The sequence below is a fragment of the Rana temporaria genome, chromosome 10 (assembly GCF_905171775.1).
Source record: "Rana temporaria chromosome 10, aRanTem1.1, whole genome shotgun sequence".
In the NCBI taxonomy this organism is placed as follows: domain Eukaryota; kingdom Metazoa; phylum Chordata; class Amphibia; order Anura; family Ranidae; genus Rana; species Rana temporaria.
In genome coordinates this window covers 148,425,519-148,450,690 of record NC_053498.1, presented here as the reverse complement: position 1 = coordinate 148,450,690, position 25,172 = coordinate 148,425,519, and the positions used below count along the sequence as shown (strand labels likewise).

Sequence of the window (25,172 nt, the reverse complement as noted above, 5' to 3'; positions counted from 1 at the left end):
CCAGACCAGTTTTCAGCTTTCAGCGCTCTCACATTTTGAATGACAATTGCGCGGTCGTGCAATGCTGTACCCAAACAAAATTGTTATCATCTTTTTCCCACAAATAGAGATTTCTTTTGGTGGTATTTGATCACGTCTGGGGTTTTTATTTTTTGCGCTACAAATAAAAAAAAGAACAAAATTTTGGGGAAATTTTTTTTTCTTTGTTTCTGTTACAAAACTTTGTAAATAAGTAAGTTTTCTCCTTCACTGATGGGCACTGATGAGGCAATACTGATTGGCACTGATGAGGTGGCACTTATATGCAGCACTGTTAGGCACTGATAGGCAGCACTAATAAACAGCACTGATAGGCACTGATAGGTGGCACTGATAGGTGGCACTGATAGGTGGCACTAATAGGTGGCACTGATAGGTGGCACTGATAGGTGGCACTTATGGGCACTGATGGGCACTCATAGGTGGCACTGGAGGACACGTATAGGCCACACTGGTGGGCACTGATGGAGATCACTGATAGATGGCACTGATAGGCAGAACTGATCAGAGTCACTGGCAGGCATCACTGATGGGCACAGATTGCCATTCCTGGTGGGATCTATTGGGCTTATCTAGTGGCTATGGGTGGGCATCCTTGCTGACCATGAGAGGGCATCCCTAGTGGTCCTGGGTGGGTATCCTTGGGGGGCTGCACTGATAATCAATCAGTGCAGACCCCCCTGTCAGGAGAGCAGCCAATCGGCTCTCCTCTACTGGTGTCTGTCATTGCAAGTAGAGAAAAAGCCGATACATGGCTTTTCCCATTTACACTGTGATCAGCTGTGATTGGAGATGCGGTGTGTCAGACCACCACATCCTGCTGGACTGCTATGACGCCCAGTCAGGATAACTCAACCACTTCCTGGCCGTCATTCTGCTATAGGCCGGGCGGGAAGGGGTTAAAGTACATATGGTGAGGGCACATCCGGTGGATGGAGCACAGGATTTTGATAACATGCACAGAGGTGGATGATTGTGAATAGATTGTTTCATCTATAAATTTGTTTTCATCATTTAGAAAGTGGACTGGCACGTTGGGTTCACAAATATTTGATCTACTCGTAAGGACATTTTATGGATTTATGTGATTCAATTTTATTCTAATATTTATCACTTTGCACTTTATTTGTTCACATTTCTTTGCACTGCATACATCCCTTATGGGATATTCTTATGTATATATAGGTAAGCGCTGCACCTATTTGTTATAATTGTCTTTGCACATATTTTAAGGAAGTGTGGAAAGTGCGGGCAGTTGCACTGAATTAGTATAGCAGCTTACAAGGTTTTATAAATATATGGAAAAGGAGGAGAACATGGGAAGGAGGACATGGCATCAAAGAGGATAACATAGGATGGACGAGATGGGACTTGACGAGGATATAGGATGGAGGAGATGGGACTTGAGGAGGATATAGGATGGAGGAAATGGGACTTGAGGAGAACATAGGATGGAGGAGATGGGACTTGAGGAGGATATAGGATGGAGGAGATGGGACTTGAGGAGGATATAGGATGGAGGAGATGGGACTTGAGGAGGATATAGGATGGAGGAGATGGGACTTGAGGAGGATATAGGATGGAGGAGATGGGACTTGAGGAGGACATACTGTAGGATGGAGGAGATGGGACTTGATGAGAATATAGGATGGAGGAGATGGGACTTGAGGAGGACATAGGATGGAGGAAATGGGACTTGAGGAGAACATAGGATGGAGGAGATGGGACTTGAGGAGGACATAGGATGGGGGAGATGGGACTTGAGGAGGACATAGGATGGAGGAAATGGGACTTGAGGAGGACATAGGATGGAGGAGATGGGACTTGAGGAGAACATAGGATGGAAGAGATGGGACTTGATGAGAACATAAGATGGAGGAGATGGGACTTGACCAAACATAGGATGGAAGAGTTGGGACTTGACGAGAACATAGGATGGAGGAGATGGGACTTGAGGAGAACATAGGATGGAAAAGATGGGACTTGACGAGGACATAAAATAGAAGAGATGGGACTTGACGAGAACATAGAATAGAAGAGATGGGACTTGACGAGAACATAGAATAGAAGAGATGGGACTTGACGAGAACATAGAATAGAAGAGATGGGACTTGATGAGAACATAGGATGGAGGAGATGGGACTGAAGATAGAAGATGGGATTAGAGGAAGACATAGGATGGAGGAGATTGGGCTGAAGGAGGACATGGAATGGAGGCAATGGGACTAGAGGAGGAGGAGATGGGATGGAGGAGATGGGACTGGAAAAGGGGGACTTAGGATGAAGATGGGACTTGAGGAACCCTGACTTAAAGAGACCATTGCCTACAAGGCCTACACAAATCTGCCTCAATCCACTTTATCAGCAGCACTTCCAAAGCTTTCTCTATTACAGCCAAAACACATTATCAATATGGTTGCCTGGGACCCAAAAGCCCCCTTAATGGCCCCTCCAAACCATCTGAGCTAACTTTAAAGGCCATGAAGTGCAATAGGTTTAGTTGTTCTCTATGAGAGAAAAATTATACATTAGTTGGGCATTTCTGTGAACTATGATTGGGCAACTTGGACACTATGCTAGTCCCAAACCTGAACCTCATTCCTAGTCAGGAGTATATACCACAAGGAGTGCAGGGGTCAGGAGTATATACCACACAGACTGCAGAGGTCAGGAGTATATACCACACAGAGTGCAGGGGTCAGGAGTATATACCACACAGAGTGCAGGGGTCAGGAGTATATACCACAAGAAGTGTCCGGGGTCAGGAGTATATACCACACAGAGTGCAGGGGTCAGGAGTATATACCACACAGAGTGCAGGGGTCAGGAGTATGTAATACACAGAGTGAAGAGGTCAGGGGGTCAATAGCTCACAGAGTACAGGGGGCAGGAGTAAATAGCACACATAATGTAGGGTTCTGGGATATATAACTGTAACACACAGGCAAAAAAATTAATAAAAAATCACTGTTCCCCCCCCTCCTTCCCCACCAGGCACAAATCTCTCCTTACGCAAAGTTCCCCTCACCCTCTGTACTCCACAACCAATAGAGATCTCTAAAATGCGACCACCACATCTAATGGCTGGTGAGCTGCAATATATTCAATTCTGTTTTTGGGGTTTATTTATGCCTTAGGAGGCACCTTCCCCTCACCATAGCACCTACAATGACTAAATATAAAGGCAAAGAAACACTTTGAATTAAATTACTTTGCGGTTTATTATATGTGAAAGAACAGTAGAAAGTACAGGGTGCGCTCTCCAGGGATACAAAATATATACATAATGTCTACTCCATTAACAATTCCTACTTTACAATAAATACAACATAATAAATAATTCAGGTATAAAGCAGGCAGGCAGGCAGACGATATGACAAAGTCTCATGGTGTCGGGATGGTCGGTTCTCGGAGGGATTACATCAGTTTCATCAAGATCCAGGAGAAGATCAGAGCAGACAAAGTCCAAGGCATGGAGAAACCTGGAACAACACACAGGAGATATTAGGAATGGAGCCGCTTCATCTTCCTATGGAAGATCTTCTGTTCAGTTCTAAGTTCTCATTGTAGCTGCAATCTGATGATCAGCCAACTTTTATACCAGATTGTGACATTGTGAGAATTTAAGGTGTATGTCCAACCAGAATATTTGTTTTTTAACTTTTGCATAGCGTGGCGGCATTGGAGGGATTTCCCCCTCATTTACTGTCACGGTGGCAATGGTTTTACTGGATAGGAATTGAGGGAAAATCTGCTACAAGGACCCAGAGAGCAAAAAAAAAGCTGATCGGTACTTTGACCTTTCCCTACTGTACTCTGTCTTGTAAAACCATTGTCATTGGGACAGTAAGCAAAGGGAAATGCTGGATGTTGAGGTCCACCAGCCCGGCCCCCATATACAAGGGAATTGTTGCTGTAAAGGGGTTGAACATGTTCAGCTACATCACTTTAAACCATTAAAATTCTCAATGTAAGAGATTACTTACCGCTGGCAGAACTGGCATCCAAATTGTAACTGGTATCAGCTGGAAATAAAGAGAAACATATCTGTTAATTTGGAGATCTCAACCGGACTGATACTCATTCTTCTGGATATATCGTATGATATTCACACTCACTGTAGGCTGAAATAATTGTGTAGTGATCTCCATAGAAGTCAAAGCGTTTGTAATCACTCACAATAATCCCTAAAAATTGGCAATTTGCTCCCTTATTGGTCTGGTAAATATACGGGACACATGGAGCAATAAACACATTTTTTTAGAAGGGTTAGAACCTCTGCAGGTTTTGTCCCCTCTGGGACGTTTCTCCTTACTTCCTGGTCAGATGACAGGTGTCAGACAGAACGGGAAGTGAGGGATATCCCCTCCCCCACAGGGAACAAAGACAGAAAATTGACAAAAGCTTTAACCCTTTTCCCGCATTATTAAAAAACAAAAAAAGGAGATAAATATTTCATCTGGAGTTGGGATTTAATAAATGTGACTGAAGAAACACAAAAAAATCACTGTAACAAAACTGTGACCGTGAGATGACTTACCTGCATCCAAATAGATGCTGACCCTTCCTGCAATGTCCGGGGAATCACGTGATATGGATCGAGAGGTGCAGGTCTGTAAAGAAATAAAAGTCATTTAACAGAAACTCCAGACGAGTGAAATTGATGAAGAAATTGTAAATTGTATCCAAGAAATACCCCAGTTATGCTAAAGTCACAACGTCCCTTTATCTGTGTAATCCCCACAAAGGAAACGGTGGAGAATGCGGGCACAGCATGTTCTTCAATCACTCCAATGGTGAGACTTCCCTGGAATAGTTTGCATTCCCCCTCCACATTGGTTTCAATCTCTCTAAGCCATATTCCCCAATCACCTATTTATTCTACATTGTATCGGGGCAGCATGATGACACCATCAGTTGTTTATGTTAGGAATGAGTGCAACACCATCAAATGTCTTTGTTAGGGATGGGCATGAAACCACCAATTGTCTTTGTTAGTGATGGCCAATTAAATCGTCAATTGTCTTTAATGGGGATCGGTATGAAAGCACCAATTGTCTTTATTAGGGATGCACTTCGGTTTGGACCAAACCCTAGCTCATCCCATGTTATGGCTGCAGCAGATGGGCAGAACTGTGAATTCTGGTGGTGGTTTCTCAATTTCAGAAGCCACTATGTTTGTGTGGGGTTGGCCATTAATTCAGCAGCAACTGTGCTCATTACACTCAGCAATGTTCTACCTGCTTGGTTAGCAGCAGCAGATCAGGTAAACAAGAGGGAAGCCGGTTTCTTTAATATTTAATTTTCAGTCCATTAACACCTCCAAGCATCCTAATAAGGCCGTGCAATGATTAGAAGGCCAACTGTGGACATTGAGGCAGCACAGTAGTTTGATAGTTGGCACTCTTGCCTTGTAGCACTGGCAGGGCCGATCCTAGGGTCACAGGTGCCTGGGTGCAGAAATATTTCTGGCGCCCCTACATGGGCATGGTCATTTTACTAACTCCTCCTCTTTACAAATGTTTGTATGGCAATGACTCAACCACAGAGATGCTCCCCCACAAAGTATTTGTTACCCTGGGATGGTCAGAGATTGAAGACTTAGTACAGGAGACGGTCAGAGACTGCAGAAATGGTACAGGAGATGGTCAGAGACTGCAGACACAGTACAGGAGATGACCAGAGACTGCAGACACAGTTCAGGAGATGGTCAGAGACACATCAGTTCTGGACGGACTCACACCTATGCTCAGAACACTAGTTCTGGATAAACACAAACAAGGAGAGGAGGAAGGGAGGGAGGGAGGGAAGAACCCCCCACCTATGCAGGCGCCTGGGTGCAAAGCACCCTGTGCACCCTGCCTAGGATCGGCCCTGGGCACTGGGGACCTCAGTGTGAATGCCAGCCAGGGCATTATCTACATGGAGTTTGCATGTCTTGCTTGTGTTGGTTTCCTCCAAGGACATGCAGGTTGGATATTTGGCTCCTGTCTAAACTGGTGCTAGTATGTGTGTGTATGGCTAAAAAAAGAACCTGCCACCTCCTTCAGGCACAGAAATCACAGAACACCCTCTATGTGTATGGTGAGTCTTACCGAATTACAATCAGTAGTGCAGAGTGCAAGATCGGCATAGAGATAGACGGTGTTAGAACTGGTAATCTTGAAGACTTTCATAAGAAATCGAGATTCAGCGCCGACTCCATTGCTGTCCACTGTTAGCTGGTCAGAAGAAATTTGGCTTGATGGGCACCTGGATACAGAAAACCTTTCATTAGTTTTCAGTTACTGTAATCTAATGATGAGAACACAATACTGGTACATACTATTAGAGGTGATCAATATATGGGGTGTGTTCATTATATATATATATATATACTTTATATTATAGATGGACAATACATGGCATGTCTTCATTATTTATTTGTATATTATATCTGAACAATTTACATTGTAATTGGTGGAATTATTTTGCCGGACACAAGAAATGTATTCCTGCGCTGTGACCCATAATTCCTCACACCTACATGATTTTCTCAATGCATTGACAAATTAAATACATCAATTTGCATTTTATTAAAGGTATTTCCTCCAATGCCGACTGACACATTGCTGGGAACTGGGCCTATTGGAAACAATAGATTGATAATGTGTTGGTCCTGCCTTGAGCAATGCAGCCCGTCAACAGGTGGTGCAAATGCAAATATATTATATTTAATGTAAAGTGTGGGAAAGGGTTGGATCCCCTGAAGGGCTGCCTTAATAGCTTCATGGGCCCCTGGGAAAGTAACACTCTGGGGCCCTTACAAGCCAGTCCCAATTTACGCACTATAAGTCATTGATAGAAGTAAAACATAGTACTTTTAATTAAATCGATTTTAAACAATAAGAAAACATTGACATTAATCAAAGGCTAATCAACACAAAAGGCACAGTATAGGAAGGGAAGCAGAAGGGCACAGTATAGGGAGGGAAGCAGAAGGGCACAGTATAGGGAGGGAAGCAGAAGGGCACAGTATAGGGAAGGAAGCAGAAGGGCACAGTATAGGGAGGGAAGCAGAAGGGCACAGTATAGGGAAGGAAGCAGAAAGGCACAGTATAGGGAGGGAAGCAGAAGGGCACAGTATAGGGAGGGAAGCAGAAGGGCACAGTATAGGGAGGGAAGCAGAATGGCACAGTATAGGGAAGGAAGCAGAAGGGCACAGTGTAGGGAGGGAAGCAGAAGGGCACAGTATAGGAAAGGAAGCAGAAGGGCACAGTATAGAGAGGGAAGCAGAAGGGCACAGTATAGGGAGGGAAGGAGAAGGGCACAGTATAGGGAGGGAAGAAGAAGGGCACAGTATAGAGAGGGAAGCAGAAGGGCACAGTATAAGGAGGGAAGGAGAAGGGCACAGTATAGGGAGGGAAGGAGAAGGGCACAGTATAGAGAGGGAAGCAGAAGGGCACAGTATAGGGAGGGAAGCAGAAGGGCACAGTATAGGGAGGGAAGCAGAAGGGCACAGTATAGGGAGGGAAGCAGAAGGGCACAGTATAGAGAGGGAAGCAGAAGGGCACAGTATAGGGAGGGAAGCAGAAGGGCACATTATTTCTGCAGTCAAAGTGTACAAAGAACACACAGAACTGCTAACCCAGCGCACTGTGTACTTACCCGTTCTCAAGAAGATAGTACTTTTGGTTGCTTGAATTGGTAGGAGAGGCATAAATATTCACCACTTTGAGTTTGAAGGCGTTGGCATCCAGATCTGATACTCTCACTGAAAGGTAAATAGGATCTTCCACTGTCAGGGTGTCGGAGTCGGAGAGAGGGGTGGTATATGTGTTATCTTTAAAGGCCATCATTACGGCTGTATAACTTCCATTTCCTGAAGGGCCGGTTATTTCTGTGCTCCTGGAAAATAGACACACAACAGAAGGTTACCTACCTAGAAACCCTTGCAGGTATGTGGTCATTCATCAATAATGTTATACAGAGAACTGACATTTTTTTGCACTGAGGATAAAGAGCAAACCTATTAGATATCTTCATCGGCTCTGTGTATACAAATGGAAGCAATGAAGCGATATACAATTTCAAATGCACCACAGTAGTATAAAATGAATAGTTATAAAAATAAAAAATAAAATAATTTGGGAGAAGTACACCAAAAGCATTTTTTGTCCATACTTCTCTTGTGGGTCACAGGGGTGCACTTACTTACTCTCTTGTCACCCAGATTGCCTGCTATCAGCTGGCGTGGTACAGCCTCTCTAAGCCCTGGACATATTACCCTAACCCTAAACCCTGACCCTGACCCTAACCCTAACCCCTAACCCTAACTCCTACCCCTAACCCTTTCCCTAACCACTGACCCTGACCCTAAGATTAACCCTACCCCTAAACCTGACCCTGACCTTAACCCTAACCCCTAACCCTAACTCCTAACCCTAACCACTGACCTAACCCTAACATTAACCCTACCCCTAACCCTACCCCTAACCCTAAAACCTAACCCTAACCTCTAACCTCTAACCCTAACCTAAATGTACAGACCATTTTTTTAAAGCAATCTACTGAGCTTGCCAGAACCACAGCTCTTACTGTGAAGAAATCTTTCCGTATTTGGAGATGAAATCTTTTTCCTCTAGACCTAACGAGTACCCCCTTGTCCTCTGTGGTGACCTTAAAGTGAATAACTCAAGACCAAGTTCACTATATGGACCCCTTATATATTTGTACATGTTGATCATATCCCCCCTTATTCTCCTCTTCTCAAGAGTGAATAATTTATTTTCCTCTAATCTTTCCTCATAGCTGAGCTCCTCCATGCCTCTTATCAGTTTGGTTGCCCTTCTCTGCACTTTCTCCAGTTCCCCGATATCCTTTTTGTGAACTGGAGCCCAAAACTGAACGGCATATTCCAGATGAGGTCTTACTAATGATTAAGTGATCTTTTCAGGTTGGAACAAAATTAAGAAACATGCTTTTATACTCATCTGACAAGCAGCCCATGTCTCCTACCCGTCCATTGGTCCAGTGCTGCAGCCTCCACCAGACTCTTCAGTATTCAACTATTCTGTAAGTGTCTCCCAGTGCATGACATGGATTTTTACTCTGACCTCAATGTCACTACAGGACTCAGTAGTGTTGTAGCGTGAGGAGGAAGAAACCATGCAGCGTGGCAAGGGAATGCACAACCATTGAATGCCAAAGAGTCTCACGGAGGCTGCAGCAATGAAGCTCAGGGAAGGTTGGAGACAAAGGCCTTAAAAACTCTTCCATTGTGGGAACATGAACTCTCAGTTTGACATGGTTACTTGAAAACACTTGGCCCACGTTGCTTACACCCATGTGTCCTCGGAGAGTTGAGCTAAGTTATATTTAAGCTTTTGTTTCTATTGAAGCTTGGCAACAAGCCTAGTTTAGTGCCTTTGTTTAAAAAGGAATTGAGGTCTTCAAGCAGTAACTACAGACCTGTGAGTTTAACATCTACTGTAGGGGAAATACAAGAGTAGTAGGTGCTAGAATGCAATATTATAAGAGATAGCCAGCATGGATTCCTGAAAGTATGAAATAATACTTACCCAATTATTGGGTGCAGTGTCACATTGAGAGCAACATTCATATTCAGCGGGTAGGAGCAGGAAATATTCATGACGACATCATTTGTTATTCGGATTGGATCCGTCTTGCCAAAAATATACAGCTGGTTTGTGTACATGACATGGGTCGCATTCATCTGTAGAGAGAGGAAGCATATAAGTAATTAAGCAAGGTCAGAAAACCCCCATACAGTAAACAGCACATTAGCAAATAGTTACTATTAATGTCAGTGAATTCCCTGACAAGTCTCCAGTTTGGTTAGGGCAGAACTCCAGCTCAAAACAACCAAATAAAAATAAATAGCCCACCAAAAGATAAAATAACAAAACTAGCTTTTACTATAATATTCAACTTCAATGCGGAGATTTCCCCCAGTGGTACTTTTGCCAATTGATGTCCTCAGTCTGAGGGCCAGCATTATTCAACCCACTTTCTCTAAGTCCAGGTTCCCTTGGACCCCCCCCCCCCCCCAACCTGTGAGTGGACAGTGAAAGAAGAAGCAGAGGACTCTTCTCTGTCACTCTGTTTTCTCCTCCTATTAAAATAATGGGGGGAGTTGTAAATGTACCCGGGCATGTTTTCTATTAATGCTGTGAATGCATTAGGGTAAAACAAACCCTTAGGCTTTATTACTACTTTAATGTGTTCTTCTGAGCCTGAGATATGCAACAAAAGGTTCTGGTTCTGGTTGGAAATGTCTTTCCTTACAAAATATTTTTTTGTTTTTTTAAATACATATAGAGTAAAACAGTCTTCTGGGGGCAAAGGCAACAATACAGACATGACAAGGGTTCTACACCTTCTCTATTCCATGCAAACCCTAAATTATCACATTTATGTCTATACAGACTTTATTGTATCTGTTTTTACTTATTTTGTATAACAAACAGTCAGACGGTGTCAGGAGAACTTACCGCAGGAACCGTGTTACAGTCAGAGGTTATCAATGGACGCTGAAGGGTCATCTCCGATATTCCATTCACATTCTGATTTACTGCGAAACACTCGGGGTTGGTGCTGTTCAGTCTGATATCAGACGTATTATAACCTTGTTCTTCCAACCAACATTTTGACACTTGTATATTGAACTTTGCTCCAGTACAAGTTAGATTTGGAGAGGGAGGGCTTCCTGAAAAGAGAAATTTCATTCAGCATTTCTGAGATGAGAAGCAGTGTTGCCAACCTAACAGATTGAAATTTACTGGCACGACACCCGAAATTTACTGTCGCAGCCACGTTATTATTGGCATTTCACAAAAGTTACTAAATTACATTTTTAGGTGCAAATTTCAGTATTTAGGCTACAAACAAGTACGCTAGGCAAATAACAATGTGATTTAAGGTAGATATTAAGGTAAAGAAACATATTTTTGTTATTTTCGATATAATAACGGCAAATTATTTAGTCACATCACCCCCTGCCTCCATCCCCCTCTGCCACCAACACCCCCTGCCTTCACCCCCCTCTGCGGTGCCACAATCTTCCCCTGCCTCCAATCTCCCTCTGCCTCCAATCTCCCCCTACCTCCAATCTCCCCCAGGCCCCCTGCCTCCAATCACCCCCTGCCTCCATCCCCCTCTGCCTCCAATCTCCCCCTGCCTCCAATCTCCCCCAGGCCCCCTGCCTCCAATCACCCCCTGCCTCCATCGTCCCCTGCCTCCATCCCCCTCTGCGGTGCCACCAACAACCACTGTCTCCATCCCCCACCCTCTGCGGTGCCACCATACCCCTCTGCGGTGCCACTAACACCCCCTGCCTCCAATCTCCCCCTGCCTCCATCCCCCTCTGCGGTGCCACCGCAGCCACCATCACCCCCTGCCTCCAATCACCCCCTGCCTCCAATCTCAATGAGCTGTTCCAAGCCGAACCGATCTCGGCTATTTTTACTGGCACATTTCTGCAACCACGGACATTTACGAACGGGGGAAAAAGAGTCAGTTTTTACGAACTGTCCGTAAAAATATGAGAAGGTGATGTGATTGATGTGCATTATACACTATAGGGATTTTCTCATTCACACCGGGGAGCTCCATTGCTGGTTAATTTACCAGTCGGGTGTAAGCGGGTCATTACACTTTCTGTACTATGTATGTTACATGGACCTCATATGGTTTATGGGAAAATGCAATATTTAGTTTTAATAGGCATGAGATCCATTGTAAACATTTTATTATACCGTAGTATATCATACCTGCTGTAAATGTGTAGAAAGTTGAATTGCACTGACAGGTATTAGTACTATTGTTACAAATCTCATCAGTAGCACAGGTTCCACAAGATTGAGACGCAGCCGCTAGAGAGACAGAAAGAATAAAACATTAAAGTACATCCCGTGTTCCTGTGTGGAAGTCTAAACAGATCTCAAATCCAACTACAATGTAACACAAGGATCAAAATAAATCAATCAGCGATAATCTCCGGTTTGTTGCAAATTGTTCCACAACAATCCAGTTTGTGTCAAACTTCTACAACTTGTATCCAAATGTTCCAAAATACAAACTTGTTTCAAAATTGTTACAATTCATAAACAAAGAGCCCCTCAGCACTCTTCCCCTGTGTTGTATTCCCTGTGTTCATGAATAAGAGTCACATACATGCGGGTGTGGGAACGTGTGTAAATCGCACATATTCCCGCACCTGCAGGCAATCCACACTGCTATTTAGCAGACATACGGGGTTTCCCTAAAAGCGGGGGTTCACCCAAAAAAAAAAATTCTAACATTACATTGAGCCGAGTTGTGATAATGACATTATGCTGACCTTTTAAATTTTATTGCCGTACATACCGTTTTATCTATATTTTCACCGCGGGTTCCGGGTATGTAATCTGCGGGACTGGGCGTTCCTAATTGATTGACATGCTTCCGACCGGCGCATACAGCGCGTCACGAGTTCCTGAAAGAAGCCGAACGTCGGTGCGCAGGCGCCGTATAGAGCCGACTCGCAGTCCGGCTTCTTTCGGCAACTCGTGACGCGCTGTATGCGCCGGTCGGAAGCATGTCAATCAATTAGGAATGCCCAGTCCCGCAGATTACATACCCGGAAGCCACGGTGAAAATATAGATAAAACGGTATGTACGGCAATAAAATTACAAAGGTCAGCATAATGTCATTATCACAACTCGGCTCAATGTAATGTTAGAAATTTTTTGTTGGGTGAACCCCCGCTTTAATCCTTAATTAATTTTGTTATAACTTGTGCCCCTCCCCGATCGTACCCTCCAATTTCTGGGGAACGATCGCTGTCTCTGAATTACAGATGTGTTATTAAAGGATAAAAGGAGACAAACGTCACTCACCTGCCATGACAGCGCACAGTACAGAGAGCAGTAGTGTTGTCTTCATGGTGATCAGGGACCCTAGAAAATACATTCTATATGAGCAACCAATTTCTGTTTGCAATTTAGCAAAAAAAATTAAATAATAATAATAATAATAATAATAATCATAATAATAATAAAAGGAAAAGCCCTACAGAGTTTCGCATTATTTTATTATTAGTTTTATACAGTCAAAATAAAACAAAATAAATACAAAAATAAAATAAAAAATTCAAACAAACATCTATATGTTACAATATTCATATGTGTAACACATTAGACAATTTTTGACCAGGAAAAAATATATATATCTCTATATATATATATATATCTATATATATATATATATATCTATATATATAGATATATCTATATATAGATATAGATAGATAGATAGATAGATAGATAGATAGATAGATAGATAGATAGATAGATAGATAGAGATCTATATCTATCTATGCATTACAGGTTTGAAAATTATTGTTTGTTTGTAGTTATAAATGAATATATGCAATAACATATATATATATATATTTATTCATATCTATCTATCTATCTATCTATCTATCTATCTATCTATCTATCTATCTATCTATCTATCTATCTATCTATCTATCTGTCTATATAGATAGATAGATATGAATAAATGAATATATATATATATATATATATATATATATATATATATATATATATATATATATACACAAATATAAATGTTATTGTATATATTCATTTATAACAACAAACAAACAATATTTTTTTAACCTGTAATGCAATGCAGTAAAACCCAAAATAACATGGTTTTGGAAAATCTAAAGCTCACCACACACATGTTGACTGTTCAATGTCCATTAAAACTTCCAACAATTGATTGGATAGTAAAATAAGTCCTTATATTAAATTATATCAAACATATATAACTCAGAGAGCAATGAAGCCAAAGAATGATCATGATAACCAGCCAACCAGCAATCCCAAAATGAAGGGCCACCAATGGCCGACTCCATCATTCTATCAAGATATTCCCTCCCTAAAGGAGACAATCAGATTGTAATGTATAAGGGCAGCTTTGGAAAATTATAATTTATCCTGATTGCTTGCCATGAGCTATAAATTACTTAGAAGTCAAAGATTTCTACTCACCGACAAATGTGGGGTGGAAATGTTCCGGGGCTGCAAGAGGCTTCCAACAACTCGATGTTCTTCCAACAACTCGATGTTCTTCCAACAAGTGCGCAAAGTCAGTAGTCAGTTGAGTTTCGTCACCTTCAGGAAAGACAGTTGGGTAGAGGTGGAGGTTGTGTGTACAATTACCAATCTCTCAGCTACTTATATACTCATTGGTCCAGATGGAATGCAGAGCGTCTGTCTTACGTAGAAACTAGAAGGTGGAGATCCCGTGACGTTGGAGTAAATGGGCCTCACCCAGGCAGGACTTGGCCCCCGGGCTATCACGGTTTAACTTTAAAGCCATCGTCACAGACTGATGTATTTTTCTGGAGGCATTTCATATTTATAGCTGATGAAAATGTCACCTTGTTCTGTTACGAAATTAATCTTTCAACTATTTTACATACGTGTTTAAAACCCAATTATAGACGTTTCTTCCATTTTGGAGATTTTTTTACAGCGCCCAAAATATATTAACAAGAACAAAATGCACAAAAACAACAAGTTTTATTGTATCAGAAATAGATTTCATATCGTAATGGTGATGGTGCCAGATACCCGACCAGCTACATCTATGTAGGGCAGTGGTTCTCAACCTTTCTAGTGCCGTGACCCCTTGATACATTTTCCAAGTTGTGGGGACCCCTAACAGTAGAATTTTTTGTAGCGTGGGTTTTCAGCACCTAAGGCTAGACAAGTAATTTGCGCCCCTAACCCACGGACATTTAGGGATCCCCAAGTCCCTTACACTCGTACAGTATTAAAACCCCCTCTGGTACATTTTAGGATGTACCACTCTCTATATTCTCCTTTCTTTCACTTTTATCTCTCTATCTTTCTTGTCCCCCAATGCCTCTCTCTAGTCATCTTTCCTGTTCTTTCTCTTATTCTTTCTCTCCCTTTTTTTCTTTGTTCCTCTCCCTCTTTTCCTCTCCCTTCCATGTATTCTCTACTTGTATTCCTTCTCTTATGCCGCGTACACACGGTCGTTTTTCGGCATAAAAAAAAAAGACATTTTTCATCATGAAAAAAAACAACGTTTTTCCAACTTCATCATTAAAAACGACGTTGCCCACACACCATCGTTTTTAAAAAATGATCTAGCAAAGCGCGGTGGCGTACAACACGTACGACGGCACTATAAAGGGAAAGTTCCATTCGCCTTTGGGCTGCTTTTAGCTGATTCCGTGTTGGTAAAAGACGATTTGCGCTTTTCTGTCTGTTACAGCGTGATGAATGTGCTTACTCCATTATGAACGGTAGTTTTACCAGAATGAGCGCTCCTGTCTCATAACTCGCTTCCGGGCATGAGCGGGTTTAAAACGTCGTTTTAGCCCACACAAGATCATTTTTTACAAGCCGAAAAACGAAATTTTTCAGAAGCCGAAAAACGATGTGAAGCCCACACACAATGGCCCGGATTCAGAAAGAATTGCGCTCTATTTGCGGAGGCGCAGGGCAACGATTTTGCCCTGCGCCCCCGCAAATATTTTGCGCTGCCCTCGATTCACGGAGCAGTAGCTCCGTAAATTGCGAGGGCGCGCCGGCAAAATTGCGGCGTAAGCGCGCGCAGTGGAGGCGGGAATCATTTAAATTAGGCGCGCTCCCGCGCCGAGCGTAGAGTGCATGCTCCGTCGGGAAACTTTCCCCACGTGCATTGCGGCAAATGACGTCGCAAGGACGTCATTTGCTTCAAAGTGAACGTGAATGCCATCCAGCGCCATTCACGATTCACTTACGCAAACGTTGTAAAATTCGAACGTCGCGACGCGGGAACGCCGGGTATAGTTTAGCATTGGCTGCCCCTGCTATTAGAAGGGGCAGCCTTACGCTAAACACGCCGTACGGAAACGACGTAACTTGCGTACGCAGGGGGCGCGCAACATTGTGAATTTGCATACTATACGCTGACCACAATGGGAACGCCCCCTAGCGGTCATCGCAAGAATGCAGCCTAAAATCTGCGTAGCATAAGAGCCTTATGCTCCCCATTGTCCTTCTTCTGCTCCTCAGCTGTGCCTGCCTCATCCGACTCCCCACTGTCCTCCTCTGCCTCCTCAGCTGTGCCCGCCTTGTCCTGCCTGGCTCCCTGCTGTCCTCCTTCGCCTCCTCAGCTGTGCCCGCCTTGTCCCGTCCGGCTCCCCATTGTCCTTCTTCGCCTCCTCAGCTGTGCCTGCCTCATCCGACTCCCCACTGTCCTCCTGTGCTTCGTCAGCTGTGCCCGCCGGACATTCTTTAGTCCCTCGTGTTCCCTGGCCAGGATAGAGGGGAAGTCAGTGGCTGTGGCAGCACCCCCTAGAGAGCAGTGCACCCTTGGCGGCTGCCTAGTTTGCCTAGTGGAAGTGCTGACCCTGGTCATAATGCTGCTTTGTGTAACTAAAAGGCAGTCTTCATCCACCCACCATCTGTTTTTGGCCAATTTGTAGGCATTTTGCCAAGGCACCCCTGAAGAGATCTCACCCCTGGTTGAAAAAGGCTGATATGATGACCGGTAAGCTGCATTGTAATACATTTTTGGGTTTAATACCACTTTAAGTTCAAAGCTTTCTATGTACTCACATTCAGTTTACCCATTCCGCTGCCCGCATTTCCGTACCAAATGGTATTTCTTCTAGCTCTTGGTGTTATTAAGAATTTTAGAATTCTAGAAATACACTCTACCCCCGGTGAGTATTACATAGATATTCTACGTAAAAGGAATTCTTGAAATCGCCCTTCCCTCAGACAGGTGACACAATAGAATGGAATGGATGGCGTCTACCTAAAAACACTCTAGATTGGTCTGTTTGTGTTTTAAAGTATAGTATTGTTTTCTGAGATGTTATGGATTCTTACAGCAATATAAACCTGACAGCGGTTCTAATCCCTCACCACTCTACCCAAAACATCGATGCATTTACATAGACTTTAATCCTCCGGAAAAACATTTTGGAGCAATAGTTCTGATGTTTTTACATATGAAATGTCCTCTTCATAGGGAAGGAGAAAATCAATATTTTTCTTCATGAACCCTCCACCTTGATAGACAATACAGGGAGTGCAGAATTATTAGGCAAATGAGTATTTTGACCACATCATCCTCTTTATGCATGTTGTCTTACTCCAAGCTGTATAGGCTTGAAAGCCTACTACCAATTAAGCATATTAGGTGATGTGCATCTCTGTAATGAGAAGGTGTGTGGTCTAATGACATCAACACCCTATATCAGGTGTGCATAATTATTAGTCAACTTCCTTTCCTTTGGCAAAATGGGTCAAAAGAAGGACTTGACAGGCTCAGAAAAGTCAAAAATAGTGAGATATCTTGCAGAGGGATGCAGAACTCTTAAAATTGCAAAGCTTCTGAAGCGTGATCATCGAACAATCAAGCGTTTCATTCAAAATAGTCAACAGGGTCGCAAGAAGCGTGTGGAAAAACCAAGGCGCAAAATAACTGCCCATGAACTGAGAAAAGTCAAGCGTGCAGCTGCCAAGATGCCACTTGCCACCAGTTTGGCCATATTTCAGAGCTGCAACATCACTGGAGTGCCCAAAAGCACAAGGTGTGCAATACTCAGAGACATGGCCAAGGTAAGAAAGGCTGAAAGACGACCACCACTGAACAAGACACACAAGCTGTAACATCAAGACTGGGCCAAGAAATATCTCAAGACTGATTTTTCTAAGGTTTTATGGACTGATGAAATGAGAGTGAGTCTTGATGGGCCAGATGGATGGGCCCGTGGCTGGATTGGTAAAGGGCAGGGAGCTCCAGTCCGACTCAGACGCCAGCAAGGTGGGGGTGGAGTACTGGTTTGGGCTGGTATCATCAAAGATGAGCTTGTGGGGCCTTTTCGGGTTGAGGATGGAGTCAAGCTCAACTCCCAGTCCTACTGCCAGTTTCTGGAAGACACCTTCTTCAAGCAGTGGTACAGGAAGAAGTCTGCATCCTTCAAGAAAAACATGATTTTCATGCAGGACAATGCTCCATCACACGCGTCCAAGTACTCCACAGCGTGGCTGGCAAGAAAGGGTATAAAAGAAGAAAAACTAATGACATGGCCTCCTTGTTCACCTGATCTGAACCCCATTGAGAACCTGTGGTCCATCATCAAATGTGAGATTTACAAGGAGGGAAAACAGTACACCTCTCTAAACAGTGTCTGGGAGGCTGCGGTTGCTGCTGCACGCAATGTTGATGGTGAACAGATCAAAACACTGACAGAATCCATGGATGGCAGGCTTTTGAGTGTCCTTGCAAAGAAAGGTGGCTATATTGGTCACTGATTTGTTTTTGTTTTGTTTTTGAATGTCAGAAATGTAAATTTGTGAATGTTCAGATGTTATATTGGTTTCACTGGTAAAAATAAATAATTGAAATGGGTATATATTTGTTTTTTGTTAAGTTGCCTAATAATTATGCACAGTAATAGTCACCTGCACACACAGATATCCCCCTAAAATAGCTAAAACTAAAAACAAACTAAAAACTACTTCCAAAAATATTCAGCTTTGATATTAATGAGTTTTTTGGGTTCATTGAGAACATGGTTGTTGTTCAATAATAAAATTAATCCTCAAAAATACAACTTGCCTAATAATTCTGCACTCCCTGTAGAAAAGATCAGAGAAACATTGGTACATTGGACAGACACGTAAAACATATTTTGTCGTTACTGTTTGTACTTTATTTTTGTCATCTTTCTGTAACATTCCACTACTCCAGGGGCAGATGGGATTGCAGGTCAGGGGGGCTTTTGCCCTTGGCTTGATGCCTCTATGACAGTAATTCACAAGTGGTTCCCCCCAACTGGGCCATCAGCCAGCTGCAGATACCCTAACCTTCCTCAGTGTCTCCCAATTGACCATAGTGCCCCCCAAACTTCCAACCTCCCACAGTGCCCCCCAGCCTACTGCAGTGCCCACACATGTACTGTAGTACTCCAGCCTCCCATAGTACCCCCAACCTTCAAAAATGTCCCACACTGCCCTCCAAATACTTGCAGTGCTAACAACCCCACCCCCCACCCTCCATTCCCTGTAGCACCTTTCAGTCTCCCACAGTGCCCCTATAAAGTCCTCGGCTTCGTGGAGAGACCACCAGAGATCCCATTCCCTACAATTTCCCCCAGCCCCCCTATAATAAATTCCATCACCCACACAGCCAAAAGGTCTTCTACAGACCCCCCAACCTTCCTCAAGGCCTCCCATCTACCATAGCGCCCCCCCCCAAACTTCCAACCTCCAACAGCGCCCCCCAGCCTACTGTAGTGCCCCCACAGCCTATATACTGTAGAGCCTTCCTTTGTACCCCCAACCTTCAACAGCAACCTACATTGCCTGGTAAATACTTACAGTGACCCCCCCAAGTCCCAACAGCACCTTCCAGTCTCCCACAGTGCCCCTGCAAAGGCCTCAGTCTTCTGGGGAGACCACCATTGACCCCATTGACTACCATTTCCCCCATTTCTAACAGCTCCCCTTCCCCCACTAGTAAATTCTATCCCCTACAGAGCCAACAAGTCAGCTTCAGATCCCCTAACCTTCCTCAGTGCCTCCTATCTACCATAGTGCCCCCCCCAAACTTTCAACCTCCCACAGTGCCCCCCCAGCCTACTGCAGTACCCCCACAGCCTACATACTGTAGTACTTCAGCCTCCCATTGTACCCCCAACCTTAAACAGTGTCCTACATTGCCCTCCAAATACGCACAGTGCTCACCACCATACCTGCAGCACCTTCCAGTCTCCCACGGTGTACCTGCAAAGTCCTCAGCCTCCTGGAGAGACCACCAGTGACCCCATTCCCTACCGTTTCCCCCCACTAGAAATGTGATCTCCTACAGGCCCAACAAGTCTGTTGCTGAGTCTACTAACCCCCTTCTGAACGCCTTAAGAGTTCTCTTCACTGGAACTAAAGGGACCAAACCCAACCCCTAAAAAACAACCCCCACACCATAACCCCCCCCCCCACACACACAATAATCCCCCCTTCACCAAATGATTTTTGCCATTACACAAAGAAAGGTTCATAAAGACATCCTTGTAAGGGCATCGCAGGACACTTTTTTTCCTTCTTTTTTATAGAAGAACTAGCTGAATACCCGGCGTTGCCCGGTCTTCCTATCTTAACCTTTTGGGGAGGAAAATCATAGTAATATAAATATACCCATCTTTTATATAAGGGTGTAGGTAAGGGTTAATTTAACTGTCATATATTTTTATTTGGCATATAAGTAATATGTGTAGCAGGTATTAGTGAAATATCTCCAGGCGTACAGAAGTTATGTGGGAACATACATTTCCCATTGATTTGCATGGGACTTTAAACAAAAACCCCGACCCTCACAAATGGGGGTAGTTAAGGGATAAATTAACTATCCTATAGTGTAAGTGGACATATAAGTAACATGTGACCAAGTGTTATCGAAATATCTACAGCCGTTTGGAAGTTATGAAGTAACATGTATTTCCCATAGAGTTGAATGGGACTTTAAAGGAAAACCCCGACCATGGCAAATGGGGGTGGGTAAGGGTTAAACCACCTATCCTATGTTTGTTGCTGACATATAAGTAACATGTGTGCCAAGTTTCATGTTAATATCTTTAGCCATTTGGACGTGATGCTGGAACATACATACATACATACATACATACATACACACATACATACATACATACATACATACATACATACATACATACATACATACATACATACACACACACACACGTTGAGTTTTATATATATAGAAGATTGTCAAAAACTGTCTATGTGGTTTTTACTTTTTGACACCTTTTTGGTGAATGGGTAGGGGTACCATGTGCCTGATATCCATTCACATGGGGGGGGCGGTGATCTGGGAGCCTGCAACCTGACCTATACAACCCCAACCTGCCCTATATCCCCCTAATCTGCCCTATATCCCCCCAATCTGCCCTATATCACCCTAACCTGCCCTATACCCTACACCACCCTAACCTGCCCTATACCCTACACCACCCTAACCTGCCCTATACCCTACACCACCCTAACCTGCCCTATACCACCCTAACCTGCCCTATACCCTATACCACCCTAACCTGCCCTACACCACCCTATACTACCCTAATCTGCCCTATACCCTATACCACCCTAACCTGCCCTACACCACCCTATACTACCCTAATCTGCCACTATACCACCCTATACTATCATTTACAGGGACCGGTTTGGGGTGCACACCGTGACCGTGCACTGCCTGCAGCGCGCTGGGCAGTATACATGGGGGGGATGACACCATGTTTTACTGCACCAGGTGACACCAACCCTAGTGACGCCACTGAATACGGGGCACTTATACACCTTCCTGCCCAGACCAGTTTTCAGCTTTCAGCGCTCTCACATTTTGAATGACAATTGCGCGGTCATGCAATGCTGTACCCAAACAAAATTGTTATCATCTTTTTCCCACAAATAGAGATTTCTTTTGGTGGAATTTGATCACCTTTATTTTTTGCGCTACAAATAAAAAAAAGAACAACATTTTGGAAAACAAAATTTTCTTTGTTTCTGTTACAAAACTTTGTAAATAAGTAAGTTTTCTCCTTCACTGATGGGCACTGATGAGGCAATACTGATTGGCACTGATCAGGTGGCACTTATATGCAGCACTGTTAGGCAAAGATGGGCAGCACTAATAAACAGCACTGATGGGCACAGATAGGTGGCACTGATAGGTGGCACTGATGGGCACTCGTTAGGCGGCACTTATGGGCACTGATGGGCACTCATAGGTGGCACTGGAGGACACGTATAGGCCACACTGGTGGGCACAGATGGAGATCACTGATAGATGGCACTGATAGGCAGCACTGATCAGAGTCACTGGCAGGCATCACTGATAGGCACAGATTGCCATTCCTGGTGGGATCTATTGGGCTTACTATGGGTGGGCATCCTTGCTGACCATGGGTGGGCTTACTATGGGTGGGCATCCTTGCTGACCATGGGTGGGCATCCCTAGTAGTCCTGGGTGGGTATCCTTGGGGGCTGCACTGATAATCAATCAGTGTAGACCCCCCTGTCAGAAGAGCAGCCAATCGGCTCTCCTCTACTCGTGTCTGTCATTGCAAGTAGAGGAAAAGCCGATACATGGCTTTTCCCATTTACACTGTGATCAGCTGTGATTGGAGATGCGGTGTGTCAGACCACCACATCCTGCTGGACTGCTATGATGCCCAGTCAGGATAACTCAACCACTTCCTGGCCGTCATTCTGCCATAGACCGGGCGGGAAGGGGTTAAAGTACATATGGTGAGGGCACATCCGGTGGATGGAGCAAAGGATTTTGATAACATGCACAGAGGTGGATGATTGTGAATAGATTGTTTCATCTATAAATTTGTTTTCATCATTTAGAAAGTGGACTGGCACGTCGGGTTCACAAATATTTGATCTACTCGTAAGGACATTTTATGGATTTATGTGATTCACTTTTATTCCAATATTTATCACTTTGCACTTTATTTGTTCACATTTCTTTGCACTGCATACATCCCATATGGGATATTCTTATGTATATATAGGTAAGCGCTGCACCTATTTGTTATAATTGTCTTTGCACATATTTTAAGGAAGTGTGGAAAGTGCGGGCAGCTGCACTGAATTAGTATAGCAGCTTACAAGGTTTTATAAATATATGGAAAAGGAGGAGAACATGGGAAGGAGGACATGCCATCAAAGAGGAGAACATAGGATGGAGGAGATGGGACTTGACAAGAACATAGGATGGGGGAGATGGGACTTGAGGAGGACAAAGGATGGAGGAGATGGGACTTGAGAAGAACATAGGATGGAAGAGATGGGACTTGATGAGAACATAGGATGGAAGAGATGGGACTTGATGAGAACATAGGATGGAAGAGATGGGACTTGATGAGAACATAGGATGGAAGAGATGGGACTTGATGAGAACATAGGATGGAGGAGATGGGACTTGAGGAGGACATAGGATGGAGGAGATGGGACTTGAGGAGGACATAGGATGGAGGAGATGGGACTTGAGGAGGACATAGGATGGAGGAGATGGGACTTGAGGAGAACATAGGATGGAAGAGATGGGACTTGATGAGAACATAGGATGGAGGAGATGGGACTTGACCAAACATAGGATGGAAGAGATGGGACTTGACGAGAACATAGGATGGAGGAGATGGCATCAAAGAGGAGAACATAGGATGGAAGAGATGGGACTTGACGAGAACATAGGATGGGAGAGATGGGACTTGACCAAACATAGGATGGAAGAGATGGGACTTGACGAGAACATAGGATGGAGGAGATGGGACTTGATGAGAACATAGGATGGAGGAGATGGGACTTGATGAGAACATAGGATGGAGGAGATGGGACTTGAGGAGGACATGGGATGGAGGAGATGGGACTTGAGGAGAACATAGGATGGAGGAGATGGGACTTGAGGAGAACATAGGATGGAAGAGATGGGACTTGACCAAACATAGGATGGAAGAGATGGGACTTGACGAGGACATAGGATGGGGGAGATGGGACTTGACCAAACATAGGATGGAAGAGATGGGACTTGACGAGAACATAGGATGGAGGAGATGGGACTTGATGAGAACATAGGATGGAGGAGATGGGACTTAATGAGAACATAGGATGCAGGAGATGGGACTTGAGGAGGACATGGGATGGAGGAGATGGGACTTGACGAGAACATAGGATGGAAGAGATAGGACTTGATGAGAACATAGGATGGAAGAGATGGGACTTGATGAGAACATAGGATGGAGGAGATGGGACTTGACGAGAACATAGGATGGAAGAGATAGGACTTGATGAGAACATAGGATGGAAGAGATGGGACTTGATGAGAACATAGAATAGAAGAGATGGGACTTGACGAGAACATAGAATAGAAGAGATGGGACTTGATGAGAACCTAGAATAGAAGAGATGGGACTTGAAGAGAACATAGAATAGAAGAGATGGGACTTGACGAGAACATAGAATAGAAGAGATGGGACTTGATGAGAACCTAGAATAGAAGAGATGGGACTTGAAGAGAACATAGAATAGAAGAGATGGGACTTTATGAGAACATAGGATGGAGGAGATGGGACTGAAGTAGAAGATGGGATTAAAGGAAGACATAGGATGGAGGAGATTGGGCTGAAGGAGGACATGGGATGGAGGCAATGGGACTAGAGGAGGAGGAGATGGGATGGAGGAGATAGGACTGGAAAAGGGGGACTTAGGATGAAGATGGGACTTGAGGAACCCTGACTTAAAGAGACGATTGCCTACAAGACCTACACAAATCTGCCTCAATGCACTTTATCAGCAGCACTTCCTATGCTTTCTCTATTACGGCCAAAGCACATTATCAATATGGTTGCCTGGGACCCAAAAGCCCCCTTAATGGCCCCTCCAAACCATCTGAGCTAAGTTTAAAGGCCAGGAAGTGCAATATGTTTAGTTGTTCTCTATGAGAGAAAAATTATACATTAGTTGGGCATTTCTGTGAACTAGGATTGGGCCCCTTGGACACTATGCTAGTCCCAAACCTGAACCTCATTCCTAGTCAGGAGTATATACCACAAGGAGTGCAGGGGTCAGGAGTATATACACTACACAGAGTGTAGGGGTCAGGAGTATATACCACACAGAGTGCAGGGGTCAGGAGTATATACCACACAGAGTGCAGGGGTCAGGAGTATATACCACACAGAGTGCAGGGGTCAGGAGTATGTACCACACAGAGTGCAGGGGTCAGGAGTATATAATACACAGAGTGAAGAGGTCAGGGGGTCAATAGCTCACAGAGTACAGGGGTCAGGAGTAAATAGCACACATAATGTAGGGTTCTGGGATATATAACTGTAACACACAGGCAAAAAAAGAAATAAAAAATCACTGTGCCCCCCCCCTTCCCCACCAGGCACAAATCTTTCCTTACCCAAAGTTCCCCTCACCCTCTGTACTCCACAACCAATAGAGATCTCTAACATGTGACCACCACATCTAATGGCTGGTGAGCTGCAATATATTAAATTCTGTTTTTTTTTAATTATTTA

At 43.9% G+C, this 25,172-nt stretch overlaps 2 protein-coding genes and 1 long non-coding RNA gene across 3 annotated transcripts in view; all 3 read right to left on the bottom strand.

Moving 5' to 3' along the window:
• Positions 1-25,172, bottom strand: part of LOC120915751 (pancreatic secretory granule membrane major glycoprotein GP2-like) — a 96,154-nt gene that overhangs the window by 39,999 nt on the left and 30,983 nt on the right. The window lies entirely within an intron of this gene.
• On the bottom strand, positions 3,236-7,889 carry LOC120915754 (uromodulin-like). Its single transcript, XM_040326527.1, has 5 exons — positions 7,687-7,889; positions 6,135-6,291; positions 4,580-4,652; positions 4,026-4,064; positions 3,236-3,521 (listed from the first exon to the last, which is right to left on the bottom strand). The coding sequence occupies exons 1-5, from the start codon at positions 7,875-7,877 to the stop codon at positions 3,457-3,459; spliced, it is 525 nt and encodes a 174-aa protein (XP_040182461.1). The 5' UTR covers positions 7,878-7,889; the 3' UTR covers positions 3,236-3,456.
• On the bottom strand, positions 9,685-10,740 carry LOC120915757. Its single transcript, XR_005743909.1, has 2 exons — positions 10,533-10,740; positions 9,685-9,754 (listed from the first exon to the last, which is right to left on the bottom strand). It is a non-coding gene; the product is annotated as an uncharacterized LOC120915757 (long non-coding RNA).

Bases quoted from the DNA above. Each gene is read 5' to 3' on its own strand.
- LOC120915754 (XM_040326527.1), bottom strand. From the start codon at position 7,877: ATGATGGCCTTTAAAGATAACACATATACCACCCCTCTCTCCGACTCC. The intron at 4,065-4,579 runs GTAAGTCATCTC...CTTTATTTCCAG, and splicing joins CAGCATCTATTTGGATGCAG to CTGATACCAGTTACAATTTG. The intron at 3,522-4,025 runs GTAAGTAATCTC...GTGTTGTTCCAG, and splicing joins GGATGCCAGTTCTGCCAGCG to GTTTCTCCATGCCTTGGACT.